This window comes from Anas platyrhynchos, chromosome 1 (genome assembly GCF_047663525.1).
Source record: "Anas platyrhynchos isolate ZD024472 breed Pekin duck chromosome 1, IASCAAS_PekinDuck_T2T, whole genome shotgun sequence".
NCBI classification, from domain to species: Eukaryota; Metazoa; Chordata; class Aves; order Anseriformes; family Anatidae; genus Anas; species Anas platyrhynchos.
In genome coordinates, this window is record NC_092587.1 from 67,545,742 (window position 1) to 67,571,929 (window position 26,188).

The window sequence follows — 26,188 nt, forward strand, 5'->3', positions numbered from 1 at the left end:
TACAAGTATGTGTGTATATATATACACATAAAGGCACATATGCATACAGACAAATATTTATATATCAATATATGTACATAAATTTATGTAGGTAAATGTATTCTACATTTTTATTTATGCAAAGTGTATAAAAGTTCAAAAGCTGTTGAACTGTGCCAACTACAAAGAAAATCTCTGGTTTTGATAGTGTAGTCATTCACTGAACTTTGCTTCTGTAAGCAGTATCTCAAAGGAGAATTTTTAGTGTATAAAATGGGATGCAGTCATAGACATTTGGAAAAATCAAGGGCTCCAAACTCAAATGTGCATATATATTTCTTTACTGAAGTAGACCCATCAGTATAATTACTCACATTCACTTGAAATTTTAATGCCTATAATAAAAGGATTCAAAATTTAAAGGTAGCTATAGTCTCAAAATTAATGATACATTACAATCCATACTTTGCAATCTGTGCTATATAGATATTATTCAGACTTAAAATCAAACACTGTTAAATTTGTTTTTGATCAGGATTTTTACCTTGACTAGGCAATTATTTGATCGTTAATTTATCTATAAAGGGAAGACAGAATACTTTTCAAGTATTCATTTTATGCACCAAATATGCATATTCTACTATGGAGCTAAATTTCTCTGTATTTTTTTTTTTTCTTTCTCAATGTGGTGTCTGCACAAGGACACTAAAGAAAGTTTATGTGAGTTGGTTAAAAGAACAAAGCTGCAAGTTAATGACATAGGTCAAATCACCATGCAGATGTTTTCAATCAGAGGAGGCATTGTAACACATAGGCCTTTTTCAAACTAATAGTATTAAGAGCTAGTGTTACTGCTTTGCTTTAATAAGTGGCTAGAAAAAATTTGAAGCTGTGATGTAATAAGTTATAGCCATGAATATACAGTTTAAAAATAAAAAAGAGAACCCTTGACTCATTCTTTGAATCTTTGTTTACTTTTTTTTTCTCTCTAAAATCTGAGTAGATTCACTTAAGAAGGTTTAAAATTGTGGTCTTTAACTGCGCTTTATACCAAGGTTAGATGGGAATAATTATTTTGAAACCAGAACCTGCATCATTGCAGAGAGATGGGACACTTCTTAAACACTATCCACACTCAGTGTGGATAAGCCAGTGGGAGTTGCTTAGAAGTACACACACATCTGCTAAAGTTCTTTGCTCAGATGGAACTTCCATAAGCATTCAATTTTAATCAGACAGATCCTGACATCCTCAGTTCAAAAATAAATTAAAATAAAATAAAATAAAAATAAAATAATAACTTATTTATCTACCTCCTTCCAAATCTGCTTATTTATGGATGCCTTAAAAAGCCATGAAGATACCAATGCATGACTTCTGTGACAAATCCACTGTCATCTACATTGGCAATGACCAATAAATGGCAATTTTTTATAATTATTATTTTTATTTTTTTAACAATGGATAAAACCTCTAAAATTGAGAAATGAAATGTTTAGGATATCCGATATCAAGTAGGGTGGATGTTTCATGGGTGCGGAAATTGATGCTGTTGGGGTTGAAATTTAGTGTTCCTAGAATCTGTCCAGTCAGACAACTAAGCATTTTAATTGCCCTAATAGTCTGACATCCAGTTTATTTTTAAATCTATTCAGACTATACTACTAACATAGAGAGAAAACATTTAAAATTTTTAATACGGACTGCAGACATAGCTTTTTTTTATCATATAAATAACTTAAATCCAAAAATATCCTTCAAAGGTTCTGCTGGAATTTACATATGTAGTGGGAAAAAAATCATATACAAGATGTTGACTATAAATCTTGTTGACTTTTAGGACATCTATAAAGAAAGTATCTTACTTTTGTAAGAAAAAAAAAAAAAAAAAAAAAAGAATAATATATGCACAAAGGGAAAAGGAAAAATTGTACATGTTAATATCTAAAAAGAGAGTGCAAAAGAAGTCATCACTCATAGTATTTAGTACTACACAATTTTCTTATATGCTTACTGTTCCTTGATGTATAATCTGCTTCTTAAAAGTAGCTACTGTATACAAAGGTATATGGTATAGTAACTTCTATAAAAACATTAAATACTTTTAAATTGATCTCTAAACTGAATAGTATATTATACAGAAATAGAGATGTTCCTCAAGGCACCCAGCTCTCTGAGAAACACCATATATATGTGTATATAAAAATATGTAATGTGGGCGTTTCTTTCTCTCCAGCAGTATAGCTATTGCTCTACTCAAGAATTACACTTGTGTTCATGTAATGCTCATTTACTTCTCAGAAATTGGCCCTGCATGTATTTGTCTGTATCAATACAAAATCCATTTTTCTAATAATCCATATCCACATGCAGAGAACAACAACAAAATAATAACAAATGAAGATTGTATTTATTTACCATACATATAGTATTGCATATATACACCTGTATATAATTTTTATTCAACTGCACAGTAGACTAGCATATATAATATGTAATTCATATATAATGATAATATAGCACATATAATATTCTATAATGCTTTAGTTTTGTCATAGTTATAGATGCTAAGAAAGCTGTATCATTTGTAAAGGCTCCTACTTCTTTTGGCAATGTATGTGTGCATAGAGGGGAAATCCTACAAGAGCTCAATTTAAAAATCCAGGTGATAGGAGATAAATAAGCAGGAAGGAGAAGTGCACTCCTTGTAAATTGCCAAAAGGGTGAATCAGCTTCAGTCCAAATGAAGGTCTAAAGTTTTCAAGAGATCACAGGCAGACATAGCTTTTTTCTCGCTAGAGCCTCTAGTATGAAAAGATGTTGCTGTTTTTATTTTTTCATTAAACAAACAAACAAAATCAACTTACATTTAAAAATACAGTTAAATATGAAATTAGTAACCTCAATATATTTTTATATTTATTTGTATTAATGACAGGTGTTAACCTTCTCAGTACTATCTGAATATAGAACCTTAGCTTGAAAACTGAAATTTCATCTTAGTTTGGTTTCATACCCCTTTTAAAGCATGAAATGGATGAGTTAGAGAAATGACTTTATCAGTACATAGACATGCTGTAGCTGACTGAAAGGAATTTTTATCAGTAGGAAAACATGGAGAATATTTTGTAGAAGAGCTTCTGCTTTTTCAGAGAATGTTTAAAGTTTAAGGAAGTCATATAACTGTGTAGTAAACACATATTTTTTATTTATTTATTTTCCTGAACATAGGGTACTTGATACTTATGAAGAGTTTTTCTTTCCTTTGGGATTCAAATTTCTTCTTGAATTCCCCAATGCATATCTGACATTATTCATGTAGAGATTTATTTTAATGTGGTAGTATGTAAAAACTTATGAATTTATTATCAATAAGATTTAATAGATTGAAATATATATATATACTCTGCAGAAAAAACAGTTACAAAACTACTCAGTCCACAGGTGTCAGTTTATGCAGCCTCCCACACAGTCACTATTTTTAGGAGGAACATGGATCTCTGCCATCTCCCACAGAGATGGGTAGGAGACAATAGTGGGGATAGATTCACAGTAGGATAAAAGCCTCAGAAAGTTTGTGAATCATTTAGGTTCAGATTTTCTATGAAGTTTCTTATAGTGCTTCTACACTTATGAAGTTCAAATAAACCTCCATTTTGCCTCAAGATCAGTCGTAGCAAATTTGTCACAGTTTTCAATGGGGTACATTTTGTGGAAGAAAATTGGATTACAAAAAAAAAAAAAAAAAAAAAAAAAAAGCTATACCTAGCAAACTATTGATCAGTAGCAAGTTTGACATAGCCAAACTAATGCTGTTTGCCTATTAAAAACAACAACAAAAACAACAACAACAAACTTTTCCTCTTCTTTCTCTGTTATCAGCAGCATAAAGTTGATAATGTGATTGAAGTTGCTAAAGCAATCTGCAGTATCCTCTGCTTTGTGGAAACCAGAGACATTACTGATGCAGTCAAGAAACTCCTTGCGGTGCCATTGGTGAAAGCACAGGTAAAAAAATAAAATAAAATAAAATAAAATATATATATATATACAGACACACACTGAAGCCTTCTTAAGACTGCCTTGACAAGCTGATGTCCTATTTTATTTTTGGAAGTGGAGCTCGAATAGATGTGTTTGCCAAATAGAGAAGATGCTTGCTTTCTCACACCATTGCCTTCTTACAAAGCTGTTCTTTCTCTTTCTTCCTTCTTTCTTTTCTTTCTAATGATTTTTTTGTCTATGTCTCATGATATGTCTAACACCTGGGACAGAAAAGTAAACACTGGGCTATCTAATGTTAACTGGGTTAATCGGTGAATGTTAATTAAACATGCCTAACTACATAAAAGGAATTTAATTATTCCTGATAGGCAGTTTGAGGTCCCATACATAAGACTGGAGAAAGCTAACAATTCATTTTATAACCTTTCTCATGTCATAGGAGTGACATACAGCTAATTAATTATCCTGTCATTCATATGCACTTACACTTGACAGGTTCAAACCCTTAAATGCTCATCATTTTACAGGGGCAAGGTTCTCATTAAGAGGTGAGAAGACTCGCCAAAAAACAATGTACTAGCTGAAGTGATTGGAGTGATGCTCACAAAATACCTTTAATCTATGCATTCTTAGCCTTTGTTCATTCCTCTCATACGTTGAGGTGGGGATAGAGTGGAGCAGTAGCTTCCAGCTTAAGTATAGTACAGCACCCAAGCAAATAAACTCTAGAGTATCTGTGATGGTTTTCTGCAGATCTGGGTTGTAAGTAAAGCTATATGTTTCTGGAACAGGGGACACTAGAGCTCACAGAGCAGATATTGAGCATGGTCCTGGACAGAACCAGCTGTGCCCTTCTAGAATTAGTTACGTGGGTGCTTTCTCTCTGAAGGGTAGAGTACTGAATGTTTTCTCAAGATGAAAAGCTGGTAAGTATTGTTAAGGAACAAGCTGCAAGAAAAAACATAGCTCTGTTTTGATGATGTTGCTCAGAGCTGACCAGCTGATTCACTTAAGTGTACTCCCCTGCTTTCTTTCCAGGTCATGGTTCACTGTAAATCTTGTCTGTGTAGCATCCTGAATCTTTTTGTGTCTGCTTCAGTGTCAATTATTAGAAATCACTATTCAGGTTAACTAACAACATAAACATGTTTGTAACAGTGCACATTTTATCTGGCATGCCACTGATTCAAATGGAAATGAGAGTATCTCCATTTAAGAAGAGGGTTGTTTTTTTTTTGTTTTTTTTTTTTTTTGTATTAGAGGGCAAATACAGTAGAGAAAGATAAAAGTAACAACAAGGCCTGCTTTTCAGTTAAACCTCAGGTTGTCCTCTGAGATGTCAGGCAGATCAATACCTTCCCCTTGAGAAAAGTATTTTGTTAACCCAGAATATTTAAGAGGTGGATAAAGAGCTTGCTCCTGTAAACAGATAGAAGAGAGTAACAGAAGATAGTCTCCTTTAGGAAGGAAATAGAGCAGAAGTAAAGTACTAGGACTAATTTATTAAAATGTTTATTTTGGAATGAATGGGAATTGTTTTAGTGTATTTTCTCTTTGTGTGTTCAGGTCAGCTCTGTGAATCCAACATGTAAACCGCCTCTTCTGACTGGCTTATATTTACTGAGTATCCATAAGTCCATTTTCAGTGAATTCCAACAGACAGATATAGTGATCAAAGAGACAGATTTGTAGCCCAGTTAGTATTGCTTGTCCCGCCTGTCATGACATGAAGAATAAGGTAATGCGATAAAAAAACTAGGAGTGCAGGTCATCTTTCTCAAGTTTAATGTTTCTGTTGATCATGTTAGCTTCTGCTTTTCTTCTGAGTCACTGTCATGCAAATACTGTTCTAAAATAACTGACGAACTGATCATTATTATTAGGCAAATAATTGAATTATGAGCTAATCTATTCTGTTGTGTAAAATGAATAAAAATAATATGAAACCTGCTCCAAGGGTTTCCAGCTTGCCCTTGCTCATTCCATAGCATGTGTCCAATGCTGGGGAATTTCCAGCTCGGCTTTATAGACTGTCTCTAATATATTGAGGTTCTACTGAAACAATTTCCATGTACTTCCTCGTATAGATGGAGTAATAGTCTTTCCTTTTTCTGTCTTCTATCTATTTCAGTTATGAGCTCTTCAGAGAAAGGAATGCCTTTCTTTATCTGTATGTACATTCTCTAGAATAGCAGAGTGCTGGTCCTGGCTAGAATTTCCAGAGAGTAAAAATGTTAAGTGATGGTGGTGATGATAATGATTGTGTTTGCTCATCTGTAGTGAGAGAAATGATACTGTTCTTAAATACACTCTTTTGAATGTTAAAGTTGAACGTTTTATCACTAGTCTTAAAATACTTTTCTGTCCTAATATTCCCATAAGAAGCTGCTTGTCTTCACACTTCGGTTGAAGAATACTGACTAGATTGTTACTTTTTTTTTTTTTTTTTTGAAAGAAATACATTTTTAAGATATTGAGTTCTTTGTTCTTCTAACATTTCCTTTCAGGCTTTGTTAGTTGAACTTTTTGCCTGTCCCTTGAAACCTTCCTATAAAGTCTGTCTACGACCTTGACTGACACCCATCTCCCCTTAGTCCCTTACCTGGTGAAGCAAACCTGACTAACAGCTGACTTGAAACAAACTGAGGGAGGGGAGTTGAACTGCTGCTGCACCAGCATATGCTGCTGCTATATGCTTCTCACTCATCTGAGAAATAAGTGCTAGGATGGTCTATTAGACTGGCAATCTGTAAAAAGTTCAGGTCTGAGTCTATGAAGAGCCTCGTCTTGCTCAGCAGCCACAGAAGTATAAATGTCATAAGTCAGTAAAGTATATTTCTGCATGTTCTATAACTCAAATGCAGCTCAATTTTATGAAAACAGAGATTACACATAATATAAAACTACATTATACATAGAATAGTATACAAATATATAAAACAAATCAGATTTTATTCATGTTTACAAATATTTATACAAACAAAATAGACCAGTTCTCTTCTGTATCAACATATGTAGCCAGAATTAGTACTCTGGATGAATGCTTAATGGAGTACCAACTCCTCCAATCCCTTTTCAAGTCAATCTCACACTGAAGTGTAGGGGTATTTAATGTGAGTTACAAATCCTGGTCAAGTGATTAAATCTTGCCATATTAGTCTATCCTGTCAATCTGCTTTGTGTTTCTATTATGCTCATCAACACTGTATCCCAAAGACTCTTTGTTAGGGTGGAAGACAGGAAGGGTGCCTAACTGCTACAAGGATCAGTCTTTTCTCAGACAAGCAAGTAACTTGCACCACAACTGAAATGAAATTTGAGGCTACCTGTCACAACTCAAATACTGCAGCATTACAGTCTGGATAAGGGCAAAATGCCAGAAGAAAAGTTCTAATTGACTTTTCACCATGTTTTTGTGATGCTTTAGTGTAATGTATGGTATGATTTTGTTTGGAATGCCTTTTTACATTTTCATTTGACAAGCTCTGTGTGCACATAATGTATCAGGGAAACTACTGTTTACTCCTTCCAATGTACATTACATAGGATGCAATACACATTTGCTATTTGATATGTGCAGATATACATATCTGTACATGGGTGCTCGCTTACTTTAAAAACAACAACAACAACAAAAATCACTGTTTCTATTTTTTCATTTTTTGGGAAAAAGCAAAAAAAAAAATAAACAACTTTCTTCAAATTTGTGTTCAATTAAACTATACTTATTGCCCTCTTACTGCCTCATTGCCCGTACTATGAATTCCTCCAGTGTGGCTAAGACTAAGATGTTATGAAAGCAACTGGCACAAGTGATAGTTTCTTCTTAACTGATTGTGTCTCTTTATAAAGGTGATTCATTCAGTCTCTAACCAATCTAACTCTGGGAGTTTAAAATCCGTTCAGGGGAAATACTGGGCCTGCTGTACAACTAACGTTTTTCATCTCTCCTTTTTCTTCCCTTCTTACAGCAGCTTACAAAAAGTCCTATGAGATCAAATCCTGCCAGAACAGGCACTAATCCACTGTATGTTAAATGAGCTACACTATGTTGAAATTATAAGTGCTGTTCCAAAAGGTTGTTTACTTTCCAAAATCTGAGAGAATTGAACAAAGGTCTCCATTCCCATTTGTCTTGCTGCATATAAAGATTGTGAAAACATATTTCTCAACACAGAGGTTGCTTTTCTTCCCTCAAGTAAGCATTTGACTCCTCTTCATATTTACCAGACAACTGCTGACAACTCCAAGATGGGTACCTGAGGGATGATATACTTCGAGCATTGCACTTCATATGTCACATCCACATGAAATGCCATTTTTAAGATGCCTCTTGCTGAATACATGTGTATTAATATGTAGCATCCTCAACCTGTTGCAGAGGGATTAATGACTGTAAAGGATAATAAACCTTGTGGGGACATGGGTTTATACTGCAAGCCGTGGGCATACTGAAGCACCAAATTACCTTGACAGACTCTCTGGTTGAGTCACACCTCAGTTAATATATTTCTATGTCACCTTGGTAAATGAGAGTCTGACGTAGGAGCCAGACAAAAATAGGGCTGACTGTGCTGCCAGCAGGGGAAGCTTTTGAGCTGAAGCTGGCTTGGTGCAGAGCTCCATGTCCTGCCAGCAGATTTTCTTATATGGAGAGGCAAGTACGTGCACTGTAGCAACTTTTATTTTTACCCAGTGTATGAGAAGCCTGGAGCGAGGCCTGACTGTGGCAGCTATTGGGCTTGGGAATTTAGTAGAGCAGCTTTTTAAATAAAAAAAAATCTTTAAAGTTAGCCTGGACATTTCAGGCTACATAACTTACCTGACCTTTCAGAGGCCATAAGCACCCAGCAGTTCCCATCCACAGCACTGGGGCACCTGAATTGAGAATCCAGGTACTGCCCTGGATGTTAGGCATCAAGAGCTGTGGTTAGGCAGCCAAGGCCTAAATGATCCGTGGATCACTGTGCCTGGTATTTCCTGTTGGTCAATCCTAGTTAGCTGTCTGCTTGAAGGCCTTTGAAGGCATAGCTGTTTGTGCTGATTTGTTGCAGGAAAACAGCTTATAGGCTGCCTGAGCAGGAAGTTGGTGCTCCTCAGCTTGGAGAGGAGGTCAAAAACCTGGCTGAGCAGGCCAAGGCGTTGTGGTATTTGTCTATACAAGACATGCAAAAGAATGGATGGGGTTTTCTTACCTCTACAAAACCAATGCAAAGGCTGAAGATGTGTATGCACCTTGAATGCAGATTAAGTGCTTCTTTGTATTTTGACGTTCTTAAATACTGCCAGAAATCCCATCCTGAGCAACTTGTCTGAGCTGCTAGAGGGAGCAGGGGCTAGAGATGGAAGGTAGGTAAGTAATACTGGTCATCAGTCATGACCAGTATTGTCATAACAACGTTCCCCTTTTTCACCCCAAACAACTTTATTTTCCATGAGTACTGTCCCTAACACCATTTTACGTGCTATCTGTTCTTTTCTGAAGTAACTGATTACTTTTTCCCTTGGGTTTTATCTTTCCAGAATACACTTCAATGTGTGGAAACACCAGACAAAGGTAAAGTTTTATTTTTTAAAAATTCAAGATGTCATCAGAAAATGTTTTGCTGTTTGTTTGTATTAGTGAACTGTTTTAGTTTGCATATTGCAGATGTTTATGTATTCAGTTACATGGTAATTATGCTAAATACAAATTTAAGTGATACAAAAATATAAATGAAACATAGCATTTCCCAGATGAAAGAACATATTATATTTAGTGGTGGTCATAGTAGTGATGACAATGTTATTTTTAGTAGCTCTCCTTAACCCTGATTATTTATGTAGAGAAAAGAGAAAATAAGGAACTTCTTAAAAGCCTGAAAAAATAATTTTGTGTGTGGCTTTTCTCCTCAACTCTAGTAATTTTCATTCCTCCTTTCTTAAGCTTCAGCTCTTTGTCATCTTTCATTGTGTAAACAGTGTTGTCTGGGATGATATACTGTCATAAAAGTAGGTTAATTAACAGTAATGGACAAAATAATAGACCCTACCTTATTTAATCCCTCAGATAAAATCCACTTAGCATCACTGCCTCAGTACTGTTAGCATTACTAAAGAGCTGCTCCCAGGCTAAGGGATGAGCAGGAGTCTGTCCTCTTATGAGTGTCTGTGTTGGGTTCCCTGCGGTGACAGCCACCTCCAGGGCTCAGGTCCTGCCCTACCCCATCGTGGCTGCCTGCATCCTGTAACCAGAGCACTACGCTGACACTCTCAAAGGGGCAGCCATCTGCATTTCAGGATGAGACAAGGTGTGCTGCAGAATGGCAGTCTGTCTGTTTTGTTTGAGGAAAAAAGTGTCCATTTAAGATGTACTTTTTCTCATTCCCTCTTTTAGCTGCTCTTGTTGCAATGTGCCCAGAGAGGTAAAGAGGTGAACCAACCACAGAGATTGCAGCAGCATTTCAAACACAGATGTGATTTAAACGAAGGACTCCAAATTCCAGGCTTGTTGTTCCACCATTATTCAGTTTCACAAACAGCAAAAAAAGAAACAGCAATTCTATTTGTAAACTGCCAAGAAAAGCTAAGCAGCAAGGGGACCAGGGGAGTATGGGGACAACATGCAAGTGTAGAAGGGAGCAGCTGGATGGTAAGGAGTTTATAGGATTATTTTCCCTTGGATATAGTCATTTATCCCTTAAACACTACTAATGGAAAAAAATGGTTGAATACAAAAAGGAATTAATAGTTACTAATCAACATCTACCTTGGAAATCACCCACTGTTCCAGAAAACCTGTCTGTAAAGGATTTAAAGCATTCCTGTACTTAATGATATTTTCAAGGTTGGGCTTCACTGAATCAGCAGCTTCCTCAAGGAAAATCTGATTTCTTGAGTATAAGCAAAGGAATCTCTCAGCTTTTTACTCTACTTTTCTGCACCTATTTATTTATGCCAGGAAACTTTTAACTGCAAATATTTATACTACTGTTTGTTCTCGGCACGCCTGAATTTCATAACAATTGTAGGATCCTTTTGGTAATGTAATATTAGAAACTGCAACTTACTGATTGCAAGTCAGAACTTGCCAGGCCATTAGTAATTCTGTGTAGAAGACTACATTCAAAGTTTTCCAGGGTAACCAAAAATTCAATTACATGCACTGATATACATTTCATGTATGTATTAACACACTGTGCATTACATCTAGACCTACTAAATAAACTTCTAAAAGACAGCAAAATATTTAAAGCTAGGCAAACATGTTAAAACAAAAAAGTCTAGATCTCATATCGAAGCCTGTTATTAAGGTTATGTTTGATTTAAAAAAAAAAAAAAAAAGTAAAAGAGCAATGCCCAAAACTGATCTGCTGGAACCTAGAACTCATGCCCAGGAAGTAGATAAAAGCATTACACACATCTGTTCTTTTGGGGATCAAGAGCTTTCTTCAGTCACAAACACCTCAGTGCTCACCTTCATGATAATACCATGGGGTCTCCCATCCTGAGGATACTGAGCCTGAGAAGAATTCAGATGGTATTTTCACCTGCTGAGGCTAAAAGTAAAAATCACTTGGAAGGTAAGACCTGCATTCCAGGTGAAACTACCAGTGTTTCTTTTTTCCACCTCATTGGCTCCCTGCCCTCTTTTTACTTCATTATGCTTAGCTGGCTAAATGGCATGCATGAAAAAATTTGCAAGCCTGTAAGTCAAAAGTAAAGTAAAATCACCATCTTAACCTAGGGCAGTTTTTTCCAGACCTAGGAGAAGTGAAAAAGCATGCTTTTTGCAGCACAATTGCAAATGAAGTCAGCACTGACAGTTGAGAGGACAGGCTACATTTCCCATTTGTGCTGTTCTTTTCTGTTTCTTTTTTGTGTTCATGCTTATCTTCAAGAAAGCAGGATCAAACTCAAACAGCAGGAGTAATAATCAGTTACTTCAGCTAATATTTTTTGCTGTTTTCCTCCTTCCCCCAAGTGACAGTTATTACCTTGAGTATCATAAAAGACTGCCAAATGGTGCTTTGCTTCTCTCCATTATAGCTTCTCACTCCCACAGAAGAGAAAAGGATATAAGATAATATCAAAGTGAAAGTTTTACTTATTATTTTGTTTAGAAACTGCTTTATTTTTTCTCTTTAATAAAAGATTAACAGAGGTTTAATGTTAGTCATTCACCATGCACTACTCAGGTCAAAGTGTATATTCAAAATCTTAAGCCTTGATTTAGCGTTGCAATAACTGGTTCTATTAACAGTGTTGTCTCTGTAGACCAAATTATTCCATTTCTGTGAACAGAGTAGTACTCATCCATGCTACATCTAAGTATGGATCATGTTCTGTTCCCTGTATGATGTCCTCAGAAAATAATACTAATGTTGGACTGCTAAACGTGGTTTATTTTTCTTAATTCTGAGACATTATCACCTTTCTGCAGTATATAGTTTTCCCAGAAAATAAAGAATAAGATTATTCAAGTTAATAGAGATTTAACATTGTGGTTCACTGCAATCTAGAGTATGAAAAAGGCTGCACGCTGGTATAAAATTCACTTGGTGTGCCTTTCTCAAAAGTTGATGAATGAACGTTTATACATTGTCTACAGCCTTGTGACTTCAGGCAAGGATTTCACCGGATCAGACATGATAAGCAGCTTTTGGAACTTGATCCGTAGTTCTCTGGGGCCCATCCCTGAAAGTCCAATATGCACCATTAACTGGTGATATTGAATCCAACAGTCTTTTCTATCAGAACTGCTGAAATTTCTCTTTTTGAGTGAATGTAGAAAACAGATGCCTTGATGATGATATATTTAACAAAATGAAGCTGTCATTACATTTGAGGGTGTAAAGATCAGTGATTGAGTTTTGGATTTGATAGTTACTTCTAGATCTGGTCATAAAAATATTTATCAAAGAAAAATAAAAATAAGAAAAAAAAAAGGAGGAAGGAGGAAAATGGGAGCTTTATTTTAAAGCTTTCCTATATTAAATGGAAAACCCTTCCTTCTTTCCCTGGGACAAAGCCATTATAAATTTGTTTTGGAAAGATCACTTTTTGTTTTCAGAGCATAGAAAAATGTCAAGAGCTTTTATTGAATATATTTCATCTCCATAAGCCTCTCCTGCATTGTTTTTAATTTTGAGCATGGTTCTTTAATTTTAAGCTGTTGCTGTGTTACATCTTGATACGTTTTCCTGAAAGTCAAGTTGTTGACTAAGACCTAGTTGTCAAGTTTTAAGTCGTTGACTGACAGCTTAGTCAAGCTGTTAACTAAGACCAATTTTTGTATAACAATAATCCCCCAGTCCTCAAAAAAAAAAAAAAAAAAAAAAAATAAAACAGTTGCAAAAATATTTTCTGTACTAGTACTAGGACAACAGCAGATTTTTAAGTTTCTTTCAAAAGATAATTCACAGGATTCTTCAGTTAACAGGAGGAAACAACACCAAAAATATTGGTGCATGGAAACTTCAGCTGGTCAGTTTTGGCATTGCAGCCTTTTCATATTTTGCCTTTTTCTTATTCATTTTCTTCTGACAGTGGTCTAATTCATATTCCTTAGCACCTCAGCTAAATCTTGAGGGTGAGCCTTTCACTCAAAATAAGTGAGAAAGAGTAATGTCAAAATAAAGTTCTCCAAAATATCTTTGAGAATCTTAAAGATAAGAATCTTAAGCCTTCCATTCAAATTCTTTTCAACCAGGTATTTGTTGTGTCTTACGTGGAGAAAACGTGTACAGAATCAGACAGGGCATGTTTAATATATATTAAGTTGATGTCATCTGCTAGCAAAGTGCCTACTCTGTTGCAAAGTCTGATACTGAAATCATATGTGAATTGTAAAACTGGACTGAGAAAAAGAAAGTACTTTTTTTTTTTTTTTAATAAGGAATAAGCTAGTATATTGCTTACTATCTCTTGAAAGTACGTGCAGATATATTCATTTACATTTTCAGGGATGGCATGGGTTGTTCTGTTTCTCATCAACAGTGAAATTAATGCCTTCAAACTTCAAGTACAAGGAGCATGTGTCAGAAATAAACATATCTGGCAGTTGTCATTAAAATTCTCTTCCCTTGTTTTCATCTCATTTCCACAGTGGAACAGTGAGAAGGTGATGCTGAATAAATCCATACCAGCAATAAATTGAGGCTTCAGTTGTGAGATTATTAATCTCAGTCACAATTCACTTTTTGATGTGGTATACTCATCATACCTTTGGAGATTAACTATGCATGGGACACCTTTTTGGAAGATAAACTCTGGCATAACTAAAACTTTGGATCTGCTATAGATCTGCCTACAGCCTTTGCTATGAAAATTATCGAAATGCTATAGTCCTTTCTCATCTAAGATTTATTAGTCATTAAAAGCAGTAGAGCTCTCTGGCTTCATGAATGGGCTGTGTAGTCTTAGTGTATCAAATCCTATGCAGCAGTTCCTAAAAATACAGTGAAAAGGTGCTGACCAACTCTTGTGAATAATGGACACTTACAGACTAGCCAAGATGTTTGTCTCTAATTTAGCTAATTGCCATCAGGCTTAATGAGTGAAGAGTGGGGAAAGGGCTGACTGTGGCATAAAAACTACTGGGTGGTTTTAAACTGAGAACTGACAAGTAAAAAAACACATGTAGGAAAAAATGTTGTAGTTGCAGACCAAGTCATACTTGGACATTTGCTTACACTTGAGGAACTGTATTCATGAGAAGAATCATGCTGGATCTCCTATTAATTATGTAAATAACGCTGAAATTTCATTCATCTCTTTTTGCTGGTGATCAGACTGATTGCCCCATTGCTGTCTTCACCTTTCACGCCTTCTTAGCAACAGAACCAGTCTGCAGTGCCCACCAGAGCCTGCATCCAAACTGGCTCTGTTTCTGCAGTTGGGCACAGATTCTGCAAATTCTTGGGTGAAAGAGAGAAACAGAAAAGAAAGAAAATTTCCCAGCTTCCTTCACCGGTGTTTGTGTGTGTGTCTCGCAGACAGTGCCTGTAACTATGTGAAGACTTTTAACCTTGCCCTGTCTAGCCCCATAGCTCTTGTAGGACGAGCAGATCCCTGACACAGGAAACCTTTTTGCATGTAACAGGTAAATGAGGTAACAAAATGTGATTTTCCTTATGTTTTTCCTTTTCTCCCTCAGTTTTGGGGGATTTTGTTTTTACCGATTTGATGTTCAGTTATGTCTCTGAGGTAGCTGGATAGAATCATTCCTCTGCAAATGTGGCCAGTGGACGAGAGTTTGGATACACCAATAGGCATCTAGCCTGTGAAAATCTTCTATTAGGGAAAATGTATACACATTACCCTACTGTGTATGTTTCACATGAATATTATTTTTTCCTTCTGCAAGGAATATTTCCTTCTTTCTGTGGCTTTGTTGATATATGATACATTTCCTCTTGTTCTTGAAAAAAAAAAAGAATAATTGCCATATAGCATAGAATACAGGTTGTATAAACTGCAGGGTGAAAGGGCATGATTCAGCAAACAGCTGGAAGTTTTATAAGGATTCCAAACTCTGTTGCCCCTCATTTTGGAGAAAATGCTGAAGAGGTTGTATTTGGCAATCATTCACTTCAGAGGGCCAATTTGCATAAACAAGGACTTTGCTATTACATTACTTCTACCTATCTGTCTCTTTGAACAGATTGGAGTCAGGGAGTCTTTTAAATAGCTGTTTTTTCTCACTATAAATACTGTGCTATGGTAAAAATCCACTGATGTTCTCTTCTAGACCTCTTAAAAAGGTTTTATGTATATGACTATAGGGAATTCCTTGGAATATAAAAGAATTCAGTGCAAATTAAACTTTTAATTTGGATGGTGTACATCTTGTGCAACCAAGAGGACTGGGTTTCAGAATAATATGGTATCCTATAGAAAAATGCATTAAAGCTAAAGGTAGAGCAATTACGGAAAATGATTATAAATAGAGAAAATAGTAGAGAGCATAAGTAAAAAGAAATAAGAAATATATGGTAGGCACAGAACTATATAAAAAACAGAGTAAAAGGACTGAGTTTTCATAATTGATTAGTCTCTAAAATGATTCTGCTCATGTATGTGGAAGATGATTACAACCAGAGAATATGTGTTATTCTAGCCAGTCCTTCACGTGTGCAGTAACTCCAGTCAGTATTTCCAGTAGCAAACTTCACTATATGTTGAACTGTTTCAAAGTTGAGTATGTCTGTATTGTTATATAATTGTCTTCATTATAGAATGAAGATGGATATAAAGTGCAATTCCTTTGGACTTTTTGCCATGCATTTGTGACTCAATAATCCTGAGTATTCTCTAGTTTAAAGGCCAAAGGTATCAAAGAAGGGAAATAAAGTTCCAGACCAGTGATATTTTGTTTGGAGACGTTTCCAGTAGGAAACTGGGATAGATAAATTCAGTGAATCATGCTGTCTGTAGCTCTGTAGCTGCTATTGGTCAGGATACTTGCTCCTATCCCAAATATTGAAAGCTAATGCAGGTGTCAGGCTTCCTGTTCCTGGGACTTTTTTTTTTTTTTTTTTTTTTGTAATAAATACTACTACATGGCGAATAAATGGCTACTGAGTGCAGTGTCCTGACAAGCAGAGGGAGTATGTTGAGAACTGTGGCAAAAGGTGATAAATGTGTGTGTGTTCTTGTTCATGTAGAAACCTGGGAGATAGAGGGGAGGAGAGGGAGAATTTTGGATACCCTTCTGGGAGCCAAATCCTTCTGATCTTGGAATGATACAATGTGCTCTGACACTTCTTTCCTCAAATGTCCCTTACCTGAGAAATAAGAGTGCTTGTACCATCTCCATTCACTTGATGGAGGCTGCAGGGGCTAGGGATTTTAATTTACAATTACAGTCAGTCCCCAGCAACTCCAGAAATGCAGAGAGAGGGAAGGTGAATAAAAGCCAGTAATTGCAGAAAAAGAGTACTGCAGAGCTGATGCCAAAAGGAAATAACATAAATAAAGGTGCAATGTAAATGAGTGGACAGCCTGCTTTTGATGTAACTGTGTAGATACATCTTTCAGTGTCTGTGGAATGTTATGACCAATACTTGACCATGTCTGATTGTGGCTGATTTTATATATATTTTGTGAGTTGTTTATGTATAGTTGCAATAGTTGCAATAGCTTTACAGTCCTAAAATTTAACCAGTGCCTTTTCTCCATTCTACAGCAGCATTGCTATTTCCCTTGAAATAAGCAACTACTTAGTTGCATAATTACAAAATGCTTACATAATACAAATTCTTCCAGCACAAAAATTAACAGGCTTAAATGATGTATCTGAGGCACACGCTAACTTGCTGTAGTTTAAAAGGCTTACTTGGAAAATGCCTTAATTTGAAGGCACTGTAATGAAAGACTGCTAATGATACACCAGAAATGAGCTAAGGCTGGTTTCAGAAGCACAGATGGCTAATTGGCTTCAGTTGGTAGGTTATATCATTTTAATTAAATTTTATTAGGAAGCATTTTAAAGCCATAACTGATGGTTTAAGATAAACATGCTTCATCACAACTGACCTATTGCTAACCTTTATTTATTTCTCTCTCTCCTCTTAGCATTAATGGAGGCTGCTGTGACTGAGCTCTCCATGGCCATCTCTCGTCTCATCCATGTTTACAGCAGCAGCTTTGAAACAGATTTCCAGCTTGCCAGCATACCTAAAAACCCTTCATGTGCAGACATCAGTCTTGATTCCCAGCTCAGCTTTACGATTTATGCTGCCCATAACATACCAGAAGTGTGGGTGAACAGGTAGGAGGAGATCTAGCAAGTGTTCACAATAAGGGTGTTGTCTCATCTCTCACAGTCACGTATTTTTAACAGGTGCTAGCTTACCTCTATTGCTTTGGTGGTTCTCCTGTATTAACATTAGAAACTAAGTGGGTGCATCTCCACTACTCTTTTAGCATAAAAAGCACCAACATAAGTTGACTAAGTACGAGATTTCCAGGCCCCATTGATAGAAGGAGAATGGAAGAGGTGGCCTACATGGTTGTTCTTGACCAGTATGGAACGATGTTAACAGGCAAAGTCAGAATGTCGACCTCGATGGGTATCTGTACAAATGCTTGTGTGACTGGCATGCTCAGAGGGACAGAGGAGAGTATGTGTATCGCATGTCAAGAGAGTTTGGTTTGGGGTTTTGTGTGGCCTTTGCAGCACAAGTAACTGGAAGGGTTACCAAGTTAATCAGAGTGTGCTTGCTTAAACCCAATCTGAACGAGACTTTATGAGCAATTTTTGTTCATTGTGTATTCAAACCACATTACTCAGTAAGGCATGCGTATTGACAATCCTCTTTATAGATGTTGATTAAAATAAGTACAGTTTATGAGTCCAAGCATTAATGGTATATACACCTGTCAGAGGAAATCAAAAAGGGTCACAACTTCAGTAAAAGGCTGATTGAAATATTCTTTTCAGCTTTTTTTTTTTTTTTTTTTTTTTTCAAATTAGTTGTCATTTCAAATAACTGCTTTTTCTACTCTATGTAAAACTGACGTTCTCCTCTTACCACTCCAGTAGAATCAGAGGGGAGATCACTACAGTCTGGTTACATTATTTTTATGACTGAAAATGCTGTTCTCCAAGTTTTTATTAGTACTTTCCCCTTGCTCCCACTTTACCTTGAATTCCAAATGACTGATTAAAAAACTGGGATCATTTGCATTAGACTGTGAGCAAAAGAGTGTACTATACAGAATTAGCTGTAATTAGCAGTTTAATAAAAATCTGTGAGAATTTGCATTAGTTAACGCAATAAATGGAGAACAACAATCACTATCCTGATATTGCAGATGGTTATAACATTCCCCTTGCATTTTATGTTTTACCAGAAAAATGTGAAATTACATATGGCCTAAAACGCCACTGATGTCTTGAACACTATGTTCAAGCATATGAAAATGAGAATCTGTGTTCTTCCTTAATCTTCCTTTCCAGTCTTTCCAATATTCATACATAACATGAATTTCTTAACATAGACTGCAGTCCATGTCATCTACTTTCCTCAGATACTTTTTCTAACTTCATACCCACATTCCTCATGGTTATTTCTGTACTGTATAATTTCATGCTGACCATGTCACAGCACTTGTTTTTCCCTCTCCAGAAGGTCAGATTTTATGATCTTGCTGCTGATCATAACATTATTTTAGTATATTTATTTGTATAAATATAATATATACAATATAAATGTTAGAATTTAGACATCTCTGACTATCTGTCTCTCATTGTTTCTTCATACATTCAAGTATGTAATAAACAGCTTTTCCTCTAATTGTTTGGGATAAGGGAGGGGGACCTACCTTTGTTTTACAGAATCATTTTAGTGTCTCAACAAATTCCTCTCAAGCTCACTTTTGTGGGTTGGCACTTTATCAATTTCTATATTTATGCTCTCAATTTCTTTATTCCAGTCTTAATGTTCTTGAAAAAATAGGTACAGACCTTACCAGTTGCAGAATAATGTTGCAACCCTTTCTTTATGGTATTTTAATTCCTTCTTGTTTCTGTTATCAGTTTGTTCTTTTGTCTCATTTAGAACCTAAGCAGATGTTCCCTATTTGATGCCAATGGCATAATGTTGCTAGCATCAGCTTTGGCTGCATTTGTTTCTATAGCCCAAAATTCAAATACCTCTCTATTTCAGGATGATATAAAATGATCTTTGGGACAAGACTAGAGTGCCATGCCTTTGAACTGACAGGGAGGATACCTAGGCAAAACATTCTACAAATAATTAGAGAATATCTGAGTTGGAAGGGACCCACAACGATCATCGTGTCCAAGTTCTGGGTCACCAAAGGACCACACAAAACCAACCAAACAAAAAAAACAGGTCATGTGTCTGAGAGCATTGTCCAAACACTTCTTGAATTCCAGCAGGCTCAGTGCAGTGACTACTTCCCTGGGGAGCCTGTTCCAGCGCCCACCACCCTCTTGGTGAAGAAACTTTTCCTGATATCTGGCCTGAACCTCTCCTGTCACAGCTCCATGCTGTTTCCTTGCTCTCTGTCTCTGTCAGCAGAGAGCAGAGCTCAGTGCCTGCCCCTCCATTTCTCTCTTGAGGAAGTTCTAGACCACAGTGTGGCTTCTCCTCAGTCTCCTCAGTCTCCTCAGGCTGAACAAACCAAGTCCTCACCAAGTCCTCCAACCACTCCTGATATGTCTTCCCCTCCAGACCCTTTACTATCTTTGTTACCCTCCTTTGGACACTTAGACATTTATGTTGAAGCATGTGCACTCTGAACTTAAACATTGCATAAAGATTAATCTTTCCAGGATTAGGTCTTAGGGTATGTAAATCAGGGATATATCACTATATTGTGTATCAATAATTCTGTTTAAACAGCAGTGCTTAATAACTTTATGGTAAAACAATCTATTATTTTCTTCACTATACTCCAATTGTTTGTAGCCTTTGGACTCGCGAAGATAGATGCCATATTTAAGAGCAAAAGCTTTTCTTACTCTTGGTATTTTTTTCCTTTCTTTGCATAGATACCTCATAGGTACTACACATTAAAAAAAAATACATCTGCTACAATAATTCTAACAATTATTATAACATTCTTGAAGAGGTCAACAACAGTGCTTGTAAATAAGGCAAAGCCAGGAAGCTTTACTCTGCAAATGCTTCAGACTTGTGTGTTGGGTCTGTCTGAGCTGGATTCACCTTTTCCCTGCAGCAGCCCACACAGTGCTGTACTCTGCACTCGTAGCTGGAACAGCACTGATATCACTCCAGTGTTGTGTCTATTGCTGTGTAGTGCTGGCACAGCATCAGGACTCCTTCCAAGACCCCAAGAGCCAGCAGGCTGGGGGTGGGCAAGTGATGGGGAGGGGACATCGCAGGGGCAGCTGACCTAAACCAACCAAAGGGATATTCCATAACACTTGATGTCACACTCAGCAATAAAAGGGGGGGCTCTCATGGGGGAGGGGGCTGTTCCTCCTGAACAACCACTACGCGTTTGAGGCCCTGCTTCCTAGCACGTGGCCGAACACCGCTCGTTGATGGGAAGTAGAGAATAATTTTTTTCCTCTCTCTCTGTGCTTCCACGCGGACTGATTGTTTCTTTTGTTTCTGTTTTTCCTCCCCATTCCCTTTCCATTTAATTAAACCTTTCTCATCTCAAACCTCGAGTTCTCTGTGTTGTATTTTCTCCCCCTTCCTCTTTGAGGAGATGGGGAGTGAGAGAGCAGTTGTGGTGGAGCTCGGCTGCCCACCTGAGTAAAACCACCACAACTTGCTCTTCAGGTTTGACTCCATTTTCTTTCCCATGTTCATCGTCCTTATACAGCATGTGGTCTAAAGCTGAGTGTGACAATTTTTTTAGGATTTTAGGAGGATCTGGAAGTTACAAGACTAATTAACAACGTTAGTTGATTGCAAAATATTCCTCTCATTTTGAACAAAAATAAATAAATAAATATTTCAGTAAGAAGAATATGAAACCGAGAAGTAGTTGCAGACCTGAATTACACTGTGAAACCAGTCAGATAAGTATGTGACAAATACCAGCACAGATGTCTTTAATGCTTCTTCTGCAATAAATGTATAGATTCCCTTAATTATTACCCTGTTGTTTTGTTGTTTTGTGTTTTTTTTTTTTTGTTTGTTTGTTTTGGTGGTTGTTGTTGTTATTACAGACTGAAAAAAGTAAGTGTAAATAGTTTGCTGACTGAACTTATATGATGACCAAGTTGAAACACTTCAAACCTTATGTCTAAACTGCAATAATGCAATTTATGCAACTGCATTGACTGCAATAGTGAGGAAAAAAAAAAGTTAATGCCAAAAATCTGGACCAGAATTTAAGGTGTCTTGAAGACTTTTCTTGAACTCTGAACATTAAAGTGTAGATTTTTAAAAATAAAACATTAAAATGAGATTCTTTATTTTTATTCTTTTGCTACATAAGAATGGGCACTCACAAGTTTATGAACAGATAGCCCTAATGAACAGTTAGCCTGTTATGAACTGTTTAGCAATGGTAAACCATGCTGGACATATTACATTGCAGTTAATCTTTTTTTCCCTTTCTCTTTGTAGTTACAAAGTTTTTTCTTTTTCCTGTTCACTGACCTACGCTGGGAAGACAATATGTCAAGTGAAGATTTGCAAACGTATACCAGTTAAAAGATCCTTCTTTTTCCTGGCAGAGTGGAATGAGAAGTAAGTTTTGGTCTGTGTTTGATGTATGCTTTTCTGAAGATTTTACCAACTGAATGTTAATTTAAAACAAAACAGAACAAAGGCCCACATTTTTATTACGTATCTTCTGTGCAAATTAAACCCCACAGAATTCAGAGAAATTTAGGGAGGTACGAGTGGGAAAGGAATGGGATAGGCAAAGGGAAGAGCAATAGCACTAAGCTAAGTCTGGTCTGAGAGTAAACTAAACTCAGCTGGTCTGAGAATAGCTTTTGTTCAGCACTGCTGGCTTTGGGAGAATGCTGAAACTGAAAGGAGGTACAAGAGCCTATATTTTGGTTCTCTTGTGAGGACTTTGCACTTTGGATACACCTCTAAATAGATACGCAATCCAGCTTGAGAACTTATTGTAACATTTCTTTAATTCTTTGTTTAGAAAGGACAATGGCTGTTGATTTTTATGTAAGCAGGCTGGTTTTAAATTGAGGACCTTTCGTTTAAGAGACTAGAATTTTAGAATAAAGGCTGCCAATTGCCTGCCATGTGCCTGTCTGCTTTGAGAAAAATAACTCAATTGAAAAGCAAGGCACAAACTTAAATAGCATTCAGTTTAGGCAATGGAAGGACAAAAGGCATATTTGCAATAGGTTGGAGAGAAGTAGGCTTTTTATTTATTTTTATTTTTTTTACATTTTGGTAACGTTCTCTGGATTTCTGAGCATGACATTTTTATATTTAGTCTTTCAAAATTTTTATATTTTATATTGCCATTGTATTCTAAATCTGAAAGTAGCTTGATTACATTGTAATTGAACAAAGAGTACAATTAATCTAAAAGGTGCTTTGTTACATTATAATTGAATATAAAATGTATAATCCATTTACTTTTTTTTTTTTGCCTTCCTCTAAAATATTAATCAGTTTTAAGCTGGTCTAATGGAGCAAGACAGTTTTACGTCAAACCCATTGCATTTCTATCTTAATAGTTTTTGTTGCCTTATTACACAACACTCCTGAACAGATGAGAAGCTTAGTATGAATGCCCTATTGTTAAGAAATAAAATGGGTGCATTTCTGCATACATCTATTTGCAGACATATTTGCATATATATATGTGTCTGGAAATATGTCTGCAAATAGTTCATTTGGGGCCTACTATCTTCTTTGATACCTCAGTTGAGTCCATAAAGTTTGTGTTGAACCCTTACCTTTTTTGTATGACTGGGAAGGAACTGCTATCTTTGTGTTGAAAAAGTTGGATTGTTCCCATTTGCTCTGTAGGAATTTTCACTTTTACCCATGTTTTAGTCAAGTTCTTTGTTTTGGTACATATGGACAGATATAATTCAAATATAGAGGAAGGACTGTATTGTTTATGAGTATTTTTGGCTTTTAAAACATGGCTGATTCCTTTCTGGAAAGCCTCTTACACACAACCTCCTTGTAAAGCAAAATACAAGGCAATAGAATAAAAATAAATTCTTCAGACATGACTGGAACTCTGCTCTTCTTCCATTTCTGTGAAAACATAAAGAAATCAGATGAAAGCTTCATTATTTCTGTTTAAACCTCTCCTTCTGCAAAATCCATACTAAATGTCTGCAATTCCAGCAAAGAGCTTAATGGAAAAACAGTTAACCATGCACACCAAATTCTTTCATAGGTACTTGTAAGAAGCTCTTAACACCAGAAACAAGATCTAGAATTGCATGAAACTTAGTAGTATTAGTTCACAAATGCACCTTTTTACTTTTTTTTTTGTTGCATGAGTTTTAAAAATCATTTTCAAAATCTGAATCAAATTTCAAAGTATAAAACCACAAATGTATATCTGTCTGGCAGGTTTTTCCATGTTTCCTTCCACCTTTCCACATAGAAATGGTTAGCCTAGATTTCTGTAAGCCTCAGATTGTAAGGGAAGGTTTCTTGGACTTAATGAGATCCAGAAGCACAAGCTGAGAATCTAGGCAGTCAGGTGTGACATGATTTTAGTATGTTTTAGCTTGTATCTGGAACTGGATTTGCAAACAGCTGCTATTTTTAGCCAAAATGCAAAGGTCAGATGGGGTGTTTTAAGCCAGCCGATAGTCTTACATCTTGAGTTTTCCCTCCTGGTCTTTGATCCACCAGAATATTGCTTGCTTGACAGGGCAGATTTTATTCAGAAACAGGTGCTTATAACACACATGTTCTTACTTTAAAACTCACACAACACTTAACAGCAAAATCAAATGTTTTTTTTAATAAAGAAAGGAGCTGACAGCTGTACTGAGTTGTGCTTAATACAGTGTGACTTTGGAACTGTATCCAAATATTAATCAGGATAGTAAGGTGAGAAGATCTTTTCTGTATGACAACAGGCACAGGAAAGGAAATGTTTGTGGTTTTGTTTTTAATTTATACTAAATGTGAAATAGTTATCCAGTTGTATAATGGAAAATTGTGTTTTTGCTATTGGTGCTGCTAACTCTCAAAACAAGAGAAACAACAAACAGCACCAAACTGGATAGAATACTGATTATAATTGAATTTTATATATAGCATATATAGCATATATAACATATATAAATCATTCAGATTATATATTCGGAATAATCTGAAACATACAGAGAGGAGGAACTGTAGAGGTGGTGCCATTTTAGCATTGAAGGTGTTATGTGCCTAACTAGCATAAATTAAAACATACTCAAGAACAGGCTGGTTTGTATGTCATACAATAAATATATGTATATAAACACTCATTAGCACTTTTTTGCAAGAATTTGAGCTGGAATGGATTAAGAATAGAATATTTTAATGAAGTAAGCATTGCTGCCATTGGTTTTTATACGCCATCAAGTGGCACCATTTGTTGTTGTAGGAAATCTGCATCACTAAAACTGTAACTGTGTTCACTATTGGTTATATTTTAGCTTTAAAGTCACTTTCTGAAACAGAAGGGAATACGTTCAGAAATTCACAGAGAAGATGATTTCCTTCTTATAAGATTCCTTGTCCTGAGTTGTTAAAGTGCTACTTTCATTCTAATGTATAAGCTATTTTCAGTTGATCACAGCCATTGAAAATGAATGTGGTAAAAGGTTACCAAGAAGAGCTTCCATTACGTTAGGAAGTCGCCTATTCACTGAACAGTTAGGCATCAATCAGGCCAAAAAATAAAACTAGCAAATTCAAAATGAGTCCTGATTAGGACTGAATAAACAAGGCAAAAGAAAATGGAGAGCAGTGTTTTGATAATTGGAATCTAGGAAGAGTGTTTCAATAAAAGATAAGGTTTGTTTTATTTGCTGATTTTCACGTATTTAGTTTGTGTTTTACACTGCTTTAAGCTATTACTGTCTGAACTTGGTAGTTGTTTCTTTTTTGTGTGTGTGTGTGTGTTTGAACATGACCTTTTGGTGATGTCTTTTATCATTTTTTGTCCTTCTTAGAACGTTCTCAGAAAAAGTAGGAATGATTTGATACTTAAGGAGGATGCCTCAATTTGTGTCTTTTGTCTTTGTTCTTTTTAGAAGTCTATTTTTTCTTTTAGAACGTGTGTGTTATCTTTGAAAAAATGGTATCACATTGGTGCAAAGTTTGAACAGTCTGCTACTATCTAGTTAATAATGTGAACAGTCCAAAATTGCCCCCTCTACTTTCTCATCAACTTCGTTTTTAAATGGCTTAGGTCTCTCAATTATTTTCTTACTTTTTTTCTTAACTGGCTCTTAATCTCCTCATTCCACCACCTCCTTTCTTTTTCCATCCTCAGTAATTTATGTTAAACCTACAGACATGAAATATGGAATTAACATTAAGCCTACCATTCATCACCTTCTTGGCTTTGGATTTCCTTTTTCCCCATATTTTGTTTGGCTTGTCTATCTTGTTTATACTTTCTCAGGGCAAAGACCAGAGTGCCCCAGAGCTCTTCAGTGTTGAGTGCTCTTACGATGTTAGGTTCTTAGCCTTTGAAACCAGCTGTATAACTTTATCTAACATCTGTAAACAGCACTTTCTCAGTGAGTAGCTTCTCTGTTCTTCTCTACTGCTGAAATTGT

At 36.0% G+C, this 26,188-nt stretch overlaps 1 protein-coding gene across 3 annotated transcripts in view; it reads left to right on the forward strand.

Moving 5' to 3' along the window:
- The window catches only part of PIK3C2G (phosphatidylinositol-4-phosphate 3-kinase catalytic subunit type 2 gamma), a 212,515-nt gene that overhangs the window by 40,782 nt on the left and 145,545 nt on the right, over window positions 1-26,188 (forward strand). For 2 of the 3 annotated variants that reach the window (XM_038172920.2, XM_038172918.2), the window contains exons 9-12: window positions 3,862-3,987; window positions 9,508-9,541; window positions 17,542-17,737; window positions 22,044-22,166. In XM_038172920.2, coding sequence (XP_038028848.1) covers window positions 3,862-3,987; window positions 9,508-9,541; window positions 17,542-17,737; window positions 22,044-22,166 — 479 coding nt within the window. The remainder of the gene's footprint in view (window positions 1-3,861; window positions 3,988-9,507; window positions 9,542-17,541; window positions 17,738-22,043; window positions 22,167-26,188) is intronic. The other variant, XM_038172919.2, reaches the window with a different exon arrangement.